This window comes from Culicoides brevitarsis, chromosome 1 (genome assembly GCF_036172545.1).
Source record: "Culicoides brevitarsis isolate CSIRO-B50_1 chromosome 1, AGI_CSIRO_Cbre_v1, whole genome shotgun sequence".
Lineage (NCBI taxonomy): Eukaryota > Metazoa > Arthropoda > Insecta > Diptera > Ceratopogonidae > Culicoides > Culicoides brevitarsis.
In genome coordinates, this window is record NC_087085.1 from 17,380,993 (window position 1) to 17,393,473 (window position 12,481).

The window sequence follows — 12,481 nt, forward strand, 5'->3', positions numbered from 1 at the left end:
TATTGTTCTTCGGGCGCAGAGAGTTCAGACGTCGTAAATTATCTCCTTTTTATAATTTTTTTTTTAGAGAAAGGGACTAAAATGTCCCAAAAACGAAACTTGTGCGACACGAGAGTTTGCGAACAGTAATTAAACCAATTATTGAACCAGATTGCACATCCATTTTAATCTAATCTTCACCTTTTACACATAAGTGTCGAAATTTACACAAGTAACATGCTTGTTTTACATCTTGTAAATGTTCGTTATTCAAGTGTGACAAGTTAAAATGTATCCGAAATCTTACAATCATGAATCATGATGAGATGACTATTATTATTAAAACATTAATATCTTCCCTATATCCTTTCCTTGAGGTAATTTGTAGGGATTTATCGTGTCGCATCTTGTAAATTTATGAAAAATGGGGAATTTAATAAAAAATATTTAATTAAAAAATTTTTAAATTTTTTAAAAAACCAAAAATAAAATTTTCAAAAGTAAAATTTTAAAATTATTTAATTTTATTTTTTAAATGCGAATACATAAATGCAAAAAATTGTTTGATTTTCGAAAAAAAAAATCAAGAAAACTCGATAGAAAAATTGTTTTTGATTTCATAGATTTTTAAAAATCAAGGAAAAATTATAAATAGATTTTAAAAATTTTTCAAAGTAAAATTAATGATAAAAATTTATTGCTCAAAAATTGACATTTTTCAAGAAAAAATTAATTTTGATTAATTTTAATTAATTTAATTTTTTAAAATTATTTTAAAAAACAAGTTTTTAAATTTTTAGAAAATTTAAATTTCTTAAAAATTTTAAATTTTAAATTAAAAATTTTTGCAAAAAAAAAAAAAACGTTTTAAAAATTTTTCCAAAAAAATATCCTTAAAAGATTTTTTGCTTTTGATTTATAGATTTCATAGAATAAAGAAAAAATAAAAATTTAGAAGTAAAGTTATCTTTAATAATAAAATTAATTTTACAAATTAGAAGAAATGAATATTTTTCTTTGCAAAATTTTCAAATAATTATTTTTCATCAAAAAACAAAAATTTTAAAGACTTTGACTTTGAAAATTTTCAACCTTTGATTTTAATTTGTTATTTATACTTTTATGCATTTTGGCTATTTTTTAAATTTGGCAAAAAAAAATGCACCAAAATTTGAATATTTTTCTTAAGTGCATTTTTTTATTTAATTTTTTAATTTTTCTTACTCAATTCTTTACAAAAAATTTGAATTTTTGAATATTATTCACTTTTTGGCAAAAATTCCTTTTAAATTTTTGAGATATACTCGAAATCAGAAAATTAAAAAAAAATAATATAAAATAAAAATAAGTAGAAATCTGCAACATTTAATGCATTTTTTGCCTTACCTGAAAATAATTCAAAAATTCAAATTTGACAAAGTATTTCATATTTCAAAAAATTACTGAAAATTGGCATCCTAAATTTTTCCTTGCAAAACAGTAACTTTGTACAATGGGAGGGGATACCAGCCAGACAAACATCAAAAAGGGCTCGTTTTCATATATACATATAATTGTTATGATACATTCGACGCCGAAATATCTTACAAGAAACACACAAAAGACGCAATAATAATTTAACAATGCTTGAATTATGAAATGTTTAGATGAAGGATTTAAACTGTTTGTGTGCGAGTGTTTATTTTGTCTGTGGCGTTTGTTGTGAAAAGCAAATAATATTACATTTCGTGCGTGTGTGTTCTCATTTGGTTTTATTACAAACAATTAAACAATAAATTAAGGGATCTGTATCAAATTCAAAACTATCATCGCACAGCTTTTCTCTCTCTCCATCTCCCGCTCGCTGTGCCACTGTGCAAATACTACGTAACTGTTTGTCGATGCGTGTTTTAATCATTATGATGATAAGACTGATGGGACGGGTGTGAAATCAATTACGTCTCATTTGGTCTCAGTTGGACATGGACAATTATGGAGACGACAGGCACTTGATTGATACAAAGATTAATTGAACACCTGATCCTAGTTTATTTTTATTATTATTATTTTATTTTCTCATTCCGCCTTTTTTTGTTGCTTCTCCGTTTTACGTCTTTTTATTCTCTTGAGTAGCCAACAGACAAAAAAAGTTGGTATGAACTTTAATTGATTATTCTTGCTGTTGGTTGGCATTAGGTATATACGATTATTTTGTGTGTTGATGTAAAGCACAAAAAAAAACGGACAACTTATCGTCAGAAGAGATATGAACACAGCAAGCTACAAAAAAAGTGCAAACACTTAAATACAATGGCAGCTGGCGAAGGTCCTATCGATATCGTATATAGATAGATAGATTGCTATTTTTCCATATAAAAAAGTTTTTTATAAACATTTTTTTTTCTCTCGTTCGTCCATCGGAATGTAATAGTGACGTAGGAGAGATGCTGCGGCGCTGCTGGAAATTGCTCGATGCTCGGTCACACATGCAAACAGTAACATTTGGCTGCAAGTCGATATTTTCTCATGCTATGGAAATTGCCAGCTGTGTCATCTCCGCTCTCTCGCTCGTTCGTGTGCAAACAGGCGCCGCTTTCTAATTCATGGCAGAATGATACCGAAATCTACATAAAGTTTGCATTCACATTTTATATGATGGTCTGCCACATTGCTCGTAATTCATAAAATACATAATAATCTTATTATTATTATCATTTTTGCGATGATGAAAACACGTGCAGCATCACCGAGGTTAAATCCTGATTAAAGAGATGCGAAATTTCCTTTTTGCGCGAAATATTTTTCCAAGCGTTCCCTATTTCTACAAATAATAATAGTAGGTAAAGTGTTTTGATTTGATTGAATGTGTAAATTTTATAAATTTGTTTATGACGGAGCAAAAGAGAAATGGAAAATATTTTTACCGCATACACGACGCGACGACAATAAATGGGGAGCTTACGGTTGTACGATGGGAAAAATAAATGTTATCACAAGCGGTGTGCAGCGCAATGACTATTTATAAAATATCGTGAAAAAAAGACACATGTTCAGAAAAAAAGTTATTATTTTTATTAAATGCTCAGTTAGTAATACTCTACCTACTGGTTTACGCCTCTTTGGGTTATTTGTGCAAGTTTCAATGACGGAAATGTTTATTCCTATTGATTAAAACGTTCAATCACAGAACTAATTAAATATGAATAAAAATAAAGTTTAATAGTATAATATTTTATAAATGGGTATTAAAGATCAAATATCTGTATTTAAAGATTTTTTGTTTTAAACCTCAAAAACCATGAAAATATGAATTTTAAAAGGTTTTTTTTTAAAGAAAATGTAGAGTTTAATTTTATTATTTAAAATTTAAATTTAATTTTTATTAAAAAAAAAAATAAAAAAAAATTATTTAAAATAAAAAAATAAAAATTAAATTAAATTTAAATATTTTAAATTATTTTAATATATTTTTTTATTTTTTTTTTTAAATAATTAATTTAATTTAATTTAATAATTAATTTAATTTAATTTAATAATTAATTAGTTTTGACTTAAAGCTACATTTATTTTTAAATAATTAATATAATTTTAAGGCTTTTTTACTTTTAATAAAATTCAAATAAAAAAAATTAAACAAAAATAAAATCGAATAAAGTTTAAAAATCATATTTGGAAAATTTTCTTAATTTTCCTTGAAATTTTTCATATTTTTATGTACTAAAACCTTTAAATAGTTTATCTTAACACTCAAAAAAAAAATTTTCTTCAAAAAAACATGAGCCATTGCGTTAAAAAACTTGTACGAATTTTCAAGTCTTATTGAATTTTTGAAGATTTATGATGATTTAAAAGACTATTCAGAGGATGTTAAAATCTCATCTTCAATTTTTTTTTATTTTTCTTGTCTCAAGTCCTTCCAACAGCTCCGTTGATGATAATTACAAGCCATATCGCAACACTTTTGAGCTGCTTTAAATTGGATTTTGCATGAGCAAATGGCATATAATTTTACAAGCAATTAAACAAATGTGTTATTTTCCCACCATGCAGACAATTATCCCTTTTTTTTTTTTTGCGTAAAACTGAATGTTCGGAAATGCTATGAGGGTCACAACTCCCACCACGTTTCATCGCACACTTTTCTTGGAAACTCGGATGCCATCGATCCAGACGAGAGACAGACGCTACCTTTTTTCGTCTGTTACTGCGTTGTTATCTATAACGAATGAATGGGACGAGCTCAATATGGTGTTCCAATTAAAACATTTTAATTGTTTGATCATCATCATTAGCCACATTTTGCATGCAGATAAGACGAAGACAGATTTTGACTGCCATTAACGACACAAGTTGCGTCATTTTACGGAAAAAAGGAAAAAAAAGTGTCAGAAAAACGTCGCGTGAATCGCATGAGAAAACTGATAAAAGTGACAATCATAATTAGATCACCTGTTTAAACAGACAAATTTTCTTCGTGCGTAAATCAGACAAAGGAAAGAAAAATTCTCCTGCGACGTATTTTTTTTTTGCATTTTTCCAAGAAAAGAAAAATAACGCGCGAAACGAGTGTAAACGTGCGATATTGTTAAGACAGCAGATTGTGTAAAAGGCACGTCTGCAATTACCATTATCGTCATTTAGCGTACAGTTGGTGCGCGTAATATGACGACAACGGTGTCTTGTCTTTCGCAGTCAATCTTCGCGTTGAAAAAAAAACAGCGATGAAACGAAGGTTCATGATTTGTTTACATAATTATTACAATAAAAATAATAATTTGCCAGTCAATCCTTTCATGAACGGGGGAAAATGTGGAGACGGTTGATGTTTGTTTTTCTCAATTAACACAGCTACTCTTGACAAATAAAAAACAGAGACCATATTGCATTCATAAATTCATGTTTAATTTTCCAATGCCGCTCCTATGGCAATACAAAAACGTACGAGCTATTAGTGCCCTTCGGATTGCAAAGGGGTTATATTTGACCCTTTGAGGGGTTAATTTAATCCCTTGTTTTGGAAAAGGGGTTAGTTTAACTTCTTATAAGGGATCAATCTAACCTCCTTTGGAGTTGATCTTCTACAGCCCTAAAAAATAATTCCTTCATGAAGGTAATTTAACCCATTAAGAAGTTAATTGAATCCTTTATGAGGATAAATTCTTAATAATTTTAAGAATTTAACCTCATAAGGGATTCAATTAATGTCTTAATGGGTTAAATTAATCCCTTGAGACGTTACTTTAATCCCTAGTGAACTTTAAGATCAAAAGGGATTAAAATCACCTCTCAAGGGGTTATAATAACATCTTAATGGGCTGTAGATGATCATCTTCAAAGGAGGTCAGAAGGATCCCTTAAACTGAAGGAATAAACAAACCCCTTAAGGGAATCAGCTTAGTTCAGAGGTTAGCGTATCGGACTGTCGAGCGTTAGGTCATCGGCTTGAGACTCGAAATCATGAAAAAATTTTCTGGCTCCAATCGTGCTTAAAATTTACTAAGATCTTTTAGAAACCCTTTGGGACCTTCTGGGAGAGCTGATTGAATTCTGAGGGCGCTTGCTTGGGATGACAAATATTGAATTTTTAAAAGTAAAATGGGGAAATTTTATAATTTAAAAATTAAAATTTGAGACGAGCCATTATCATCTACATCTAACCCCTTGAGAGGTTGATATCACTCTTTTTCAATCCGTAAGTTGTGCTAAATGAATGCATAAGCAAAATTTTTTGTGTCCGTGTGTGCACGAGTGTTGGGGGGAAGCAAAAATAAAGAAAAACATTCATTTTCAATCAGTCACATCTGGCATTTAGCTTTGCTTGGGTATACGTTTTCCTCATCATCCTGCATACACATACCTACCCAGTAAAAAATGAGAAATGTCATTAATTTGAAGTTGAATGCTTAAAATTTTAATTAGTATTGTGTGTGCGAGTGTGTATCGGATGTATAATATTGAAATTGTACTAATATGCGATTTTTTGCAGCTGGCATTTTTAAAACAATGTGCAGACCCGCACACGAACGCGCGCAATATGACACTAATATTATACATTTATTTATATTATCGTAGAGAATTAAGGAAAAAGGCTCAGCCGCCATCTACCACCCTCTCTACCGAGTTCCGAACAAACATAAACAAATAAATGAACACACACACACCATGAGAAACTGTTCTATTATTATTATTATGTTTTTTAAAAAGAAATATGCTAATAAAACTGTCCGGAATAATAAAATAACATGGAAAAAAGGCAAATCAGTAACAACAGTTGCACAAGGAGGCAATATTTTCTCAAAAAAATAGAGAGTTTTTAAACGTTTTTCTGCACATTGAAGCGACATGACACCGTATACCGGCGATGTGATTGTGTGCACGAAGGAGAAGCAACTAAATAGTGTACCAAATGTTGCCCGTTTTTTTTCTACGATTTTTTTATAATAATGGCAGATTTTTTTTTGCTTAAGTACTGCTTTAAAAATATAGTTTTTCGCCGTCATACGACATCATCGGGAGTTTAGTTATTTTATTATTAGAGACCAGCAGTTTTTTCTTTGTGTCGTAGTCACGTTTATGTAAAATTAAGAGCAAGATGCGAAAATACATCGCGGAAAAAATGTTAGAAAAAAATTAGTTTTTGTAAAATGAACAATTAGAGCGTATTTAACATAACAAGGACTCTAATTTGTTTTTAATGAACTGAAAACTATTTAAAATTCACAAAAAAATAAATTTCTAAAAATTAAATTATCAATAATATTTTGACTCAAAATTTAGTCAATGAGGTTGTAATTTTTCGACCATTTTTGAAAAATTTTCAATTCTTTTGGAAATTAAAAAAAAATTATATTTGGCTTAGTTTGACTTAAAGTAACTCATTTTTAAGTCTTTCTTGAATTAATAAAAAAAAAATTATAAAATTTTTCAGAATTCTTGTCTTACTCATGATTAAATTTTTTGAAAGACATACAACAAAGCCTACATTCCAATTTGTAAAAAAATCTGAAACGCATAAAAAAACTTAATGGATGTAACAACCTTTTATCTCGCTCATTTACTGTTTGCACGTCAAAATTAACATCAAATATTGACATCGCAAAAAGTGTCAAACGGCCACTTTGTCCTTACACGCAGGAAAAAGGCAATGCAATAACATCCCAAAGTACACATAATATAAATATAATATAAAAAGCCAAATATTTATTCAGCTGTTCGTTATTTTTACTCAACTCGTTCTTTTTTCTCTCATTTTTCCATGCGATGCATGTAACACACTCAGCTCAGTGAAAATCACCGAGAAGTGCTAAAATATGGTGAAAGAATAATGTTCGCAAAAAAAAAAGAATTTCCTTTTATAAACTCCATGATGATGAAAAATATGATATACACAATGTTGTTGCCTCTCGCTCTTAAATGATGTCAAAGTACGTGCCATATCTAGGAGAAAGCACGTTTTGTACACATTGTTATCGTCTCTCGCAAGCAGCAGCAGCAGCAACGTCGAGTTTCTTCTTATTTTTCTGATACAATTCTGGCAAATATTTTTTTTCTGTGTGTGGCAATGATACATTTTTGTCGGTAGATGATGGTAAATATCGCAGTAATAATAATATTGCATCATCATCATCATTATTATTATCATAGGAGACCCAGAAAAAAGTCTGTCAAAGTTCACTTATGAAGTGGTGTCGTTGAAATTGACTTAAAAATGTGAAAATGAATTGTTGATTTTTCCTGGTAAGTGGTGATGGTGAAAAAGCAATTTAAACTTTTTTTCCTCTCTCTCACATGCAACGACATTTTCACTCAATAATAAGCACTTACATTTGTCACCCAACCAATTTCTGTGGAATTTGAAGATAATCTTAATAGTGTATTTAAATATTTTTATTGAGGGTTTAATGTCGTAAATTATGAGACGTTAGGTACTTAGAAAACTTTCGAAAAAAAATTCGGATTTTTTAAATTAAAATATTTTTTTCTCCTTTATCCTTATCATAATCGTCAAATTGCCACAGACGTGGCAAAACAAACAACCGCAATTCAATTACTTGCGACTCGACAATTTCCAAGCAAACACAAAGTGAATTATTACAAGTGATATCTTTCCGAATGGAGTAGACGATAACCAAAAGACGAAAAAAATATCCCATTTTATACATTTTTTTTTTCGCCTTTTGGAAAAGAAATGGAAGTATTTATATGTACGTTTGCTTGCAAATAAAACGCTTTGGTTTGAGAAGAGTGAGAAAAAAGATTTGATTTAAAAGCACACCTGCGTTTAAATAAACTTTTTAAATTCCCCTTTTTTGTGTCGTATACTGCGAATCACCAATAAAGAGCGAAAGAGGAAAAAATGAAGAAAAAAACATAGAATAAACATTGTTTGGCTTGTTATTTTTTCCCAGCTCCCAACTTTTTGTTACCGTTGAAATGCGTGTGTTTTGCAATGAACACAAGTCATGGCCGGACAAGCCGTTACTTATTATTATTTCATTGTAATAAAATATTTTTTTAAACTCGAGCAGTTTAATTTTGTTTATGAACTTTGGAAAAAAAAAGTTTTCCTTTCTGATGATCGGGAAATTTTTATTGAATTCACACACAAAAATGGAAAAAATATTCAGAATAAATCAAATCATGACAAATTTCTTCTGTTTCTAACTATTTTATTGAAAGACGTTACAAGTGAAATGTGCTTCAAGATGGAATTGCGTCTGTCTGTCGTACTTTTGGATTGATTTTTAGGATACATTTAGTCAATTAGATTGGCAAAGAGTTTGCTTTCCGCTGTAACATCAACAATTTTAATTACTCAATAGCTTGGCTTAAGAGTTTGATCATGAGGATGAATAGAAATTTGCGTCTTCGAGTATTCGTAAGCCTGACACAAGCGTTCAAAGAAAGACGCAAGTGACGTAATGAAGTTGAATAAAAAATTGTGTCTTTGAGTATTTTTAAGCCTGACACAAGAGTTTGATCATGAGGTTCAATAGAAATTTGCGTCTTCGAGTATTCATAAACCTGACACAAGAGTTTGATCATGAGGTGCAATAGAAATTTGTGTTTTCGAGTATTTATAAGCCTGACACAAAAGTTTGATCATGAGGTTCAATAGAAATTTGCGTCTTCGAGTATTTATAAGCCTGACACAAGAGTTTGATCATGAGGTTCAATAGAAATTTGCGTCTTCGAGTATTTATAAGCCTGACACAAGAGTTTGATCATGAGGATAAATAGAAATTTTCGTCTTTGAGTATTTTTAAGCCTGACACAAGAGTTTGATCATGAGGTTCAATAGAAATTTGCGTCTTTGAGTATTTTTAAGCCTGACACAAGAGTTTGATCATGAGGTTCAATAGAAACTTAGGTCTTCGAGTATTCATAAGCCTGACACAAGAGTTTGATCATGAGGTTCAATAGAAATTTGCGTCTTCGAGTATTTATAAGCCTGACACAAGGGTTTAAAAAGCAAATAATTGTAGTAGCCATTATCTGTAGACTTATAATGCAACCTTGCTAAAATATTCTGGCATAAAAATTGAATCGAAAATCTTTGTCATAAACCAACAAGCGCCAAATAAAATAAATTTTCCAAAAATCAATCTCAACCAAATTTTTCTCTTAAATTTGCTTTAAGTCATCCTCGAGCCTTTTCTAAGAAATCATTGAGATGAAACTTTAATACAAAATGCGCTCAAGTGTTCAAACACCGATATTGCTTCTAGCATTTTTTTACATGAACCATCTGTCTCCAGTGTTTTTCAAAATAAGGCATTTGTTCACACAAAGCGAGCGAGAGAGAGTCGCGCATTTTCCTTTCATTTCACCCGAATATCTGTACATTATTATATCACATGTCAAACGCAGAATAATAGCAGAAATCATATTTTTCTGTTCTTGGCCAGATGCTTTGTGTGTACAGTATATGTTTTAGTCTCTCTCTGTGTTTATACCATTATTATGATAATAATAATCTGTTTGTTCTCGCTCTTTTGTGTGTGTATTTGCAGAAAATCTCTGTTCTTTATGCCGCTTTTACCAAAAATATTTCTGGATTGCATGCCGATTTATTATTATTATTTTATTGAATTTTCATCTGTAATTAATTATTTGTTCATGGTGCCAATTGCATGCAAATTATTTTGCGTGGTTGCATGGATAATAAAGAAATACTAATTTTCGGGTCGACTAAGTGGTGAAAACTTCTAAAACGGCGATCCAATTGATTTACCTTGATAAATTATTATGTTCACCTGACTCATTTCCCAAAAAAAAAAAAGAGAAAAAAATTAAAAGAAAGAAGAAAACTTTTCCGCACGCTAAAAGTTTATCCTTTCAAAACATCGCACACTCACTCACTCACTTAGTTACTTACTTACTTACACACAATCGAAGGAATGAAATAATATTTTCTTTTTATTTACAATTTAAATTGAAACTTTTTTCTTGCCTCTCCTGTTATTCTCACTCTCCCCTTGAACAACCGCAAAACTTTTCGCAGCGAGTATTTTTTTTGCCTTGCTCCGAGCAATTTATAATGTTTACCTTTCGTTGTCGTCGTACACTAATTTTTGAGCCGAATTGAACTGTGTTCGCTAAATTAAAGACCGAACGACCTCCCTTTGATATGTTAAAATTTAATAGGATAAGCGCCCCACTTTTTTTGTATGTCGATATTTTTTACTGCTGTTGTTGTTTTTCTTAGAGAAACGCCATCTGCGTCATATCTCACGACATTTTTTTTTCTTCTTGAGAATTTCTATCATTTCTATATGATTGATAATCCGTTACATGTCACCTGCCTGCAGAGATAAAAAAAAAGTGAACTTTCAGATAAAAAGTTAAATGAAATTTTATATTTTTTTATCTGTTTACCAGTTAAAGGCACGTGCTTCTCCCTGGCAATAAATGATGTTTTGATTTGTTTGCTTGTAATTCTTTTAAAATTCCTTTTCGTTGTCTGTACAAGACGTTTGCCGTCACTTTTGTGTATTTATTTTTAAGTTTTTGTGGTAGGAGTGTGTGTGCTTGCAAGAAGAAATCAGTGAAATGACAAAAGCAAACACTTTTTAAGATGTTGAAGAAAGGAAGGAATAATTGGATTGCCTCAAGTGTTTCATTTTTTCAGCAGTTTGGGAGTTGAAAAAGTCTCAAAATGGAGTTTTCGCGAAAATTAATTAAGAAAAAATTGAAAATGACGTTCATTAACGCAAATGCATTAATGAACAGGTGAATTGACGCAAACCAGATATGATAGAATTCCCTTTCAAATCATTACCATGTTCAGCTATTGTGCGATGAAAATTTTAATATCGACTTGAAAAGAGATTTTTTTGCGTTGTATGGCTCTAATGTACCGCCGACGATGTCGCAGCCCGTGTCGACGCAAGGTATGACATTATAATGCTCAAATAATGTGTGTAAATGACAGATTTATAATTAGTTACAAATTGTGTGTGTATGGTGTGTATTTGTCCTTTATCATTGACTGAAGTGTATGTCTGGTGTGTGACACCTAAAAGCTGCAGTGTGTCTCACATAATTGAATGACTAACAAAACAAACAAATTAATGTCTGTGACAACATAAAAGGCACGAAGTAATTATATATTTTTTTTACAAAATCATTTTTTTTTTGTTTTCTAGGAAACAAAGAACAATGTCGAACGCCAGATTCACCGGAAGGCGCACGTGTTGTGACGCCACGATCGCCGCAGCAGCAACGCACAAGTCGGAATGGATGCAGTTCACCTGTGAGGAATGGCAGTGCGGGATCTATCACACCGCCTCCGCCAGCGACGCCCCTTTCTCTTACAACCACCAACACAAATAACACAACAAGCAACAGTAATAGCAGTAGTTCCGATGCCAGTCGACTACTGAAAATTCGGAGGTTTTTGGGAGCTCTTGTGCAGTTTGGACAGGACACAAATGCCGATATTGGGGATCGGGTTAGATCGTTAGTGCTGTCATTAGCGGTAAGTTTTTTTTTCTTCGACTATTTTTTATTTTTGAAAATGCTTTACATTTCATGTCATTAAATATTACTAAATTTTTACGAAAAATCCTAAAATTATTGAAATTAGCTAAATTTTTTTTACCAAAAAATATAAATAATTTTATTTAAGAATAAATTAAATAATTGAAAAATTTTTAAACAATTAAAAAAAAAAATATTTTTAGAAGAAATTTTTTAAACAATTTAAAAAAAATTTTAGAGAAGAAAATTCCTGTAAAAATATCATTTTCAATACAAAAGTTAAAAAAAAAAATAATTTTTTAAATTTTTTTCTCAATTTTAATTTTAAAATTTAAATTAAAAAAAAAAAATAAACTATTTTTCATATTTTTTAAAAGAAAAACTTTCTAAAAAATCTAAATTTTGACTCAAAAAGCTTTAGAATGAATCTTAAATTTTAAAAAATTGAAATGCGGTAACAAAATAATTATATTTTGGCTTTTCATCTAAAATTTTATGAAAAAATATATTTTTTTAAAAATTATTTATTAAGATTTTTATA

General features: G+C 30.2%; 1 protein-coding gene across 1 annotated transcript in view; it reads left to right on the forward strand.

Moving 5' to 3' along the window:
* Window positions 1-12,481, forward strand: part of LOC134837367 (protein CBFA2T3) — a 46,297-nt gene that overhangs the window by 30,566 nt on the left and 3,250 nt on the right. The window contains exon 3 of the mRNA XM_063852737.1: window positions 11,607-11,938. Within this exon, the coding sequence (XP_063708807.1) occupies window positions 11,607-11,938 (332 nt within the window). The remainder of the gene's footprint in view (window positions 1-11,606; window positions 11,939-12,481) is intronic.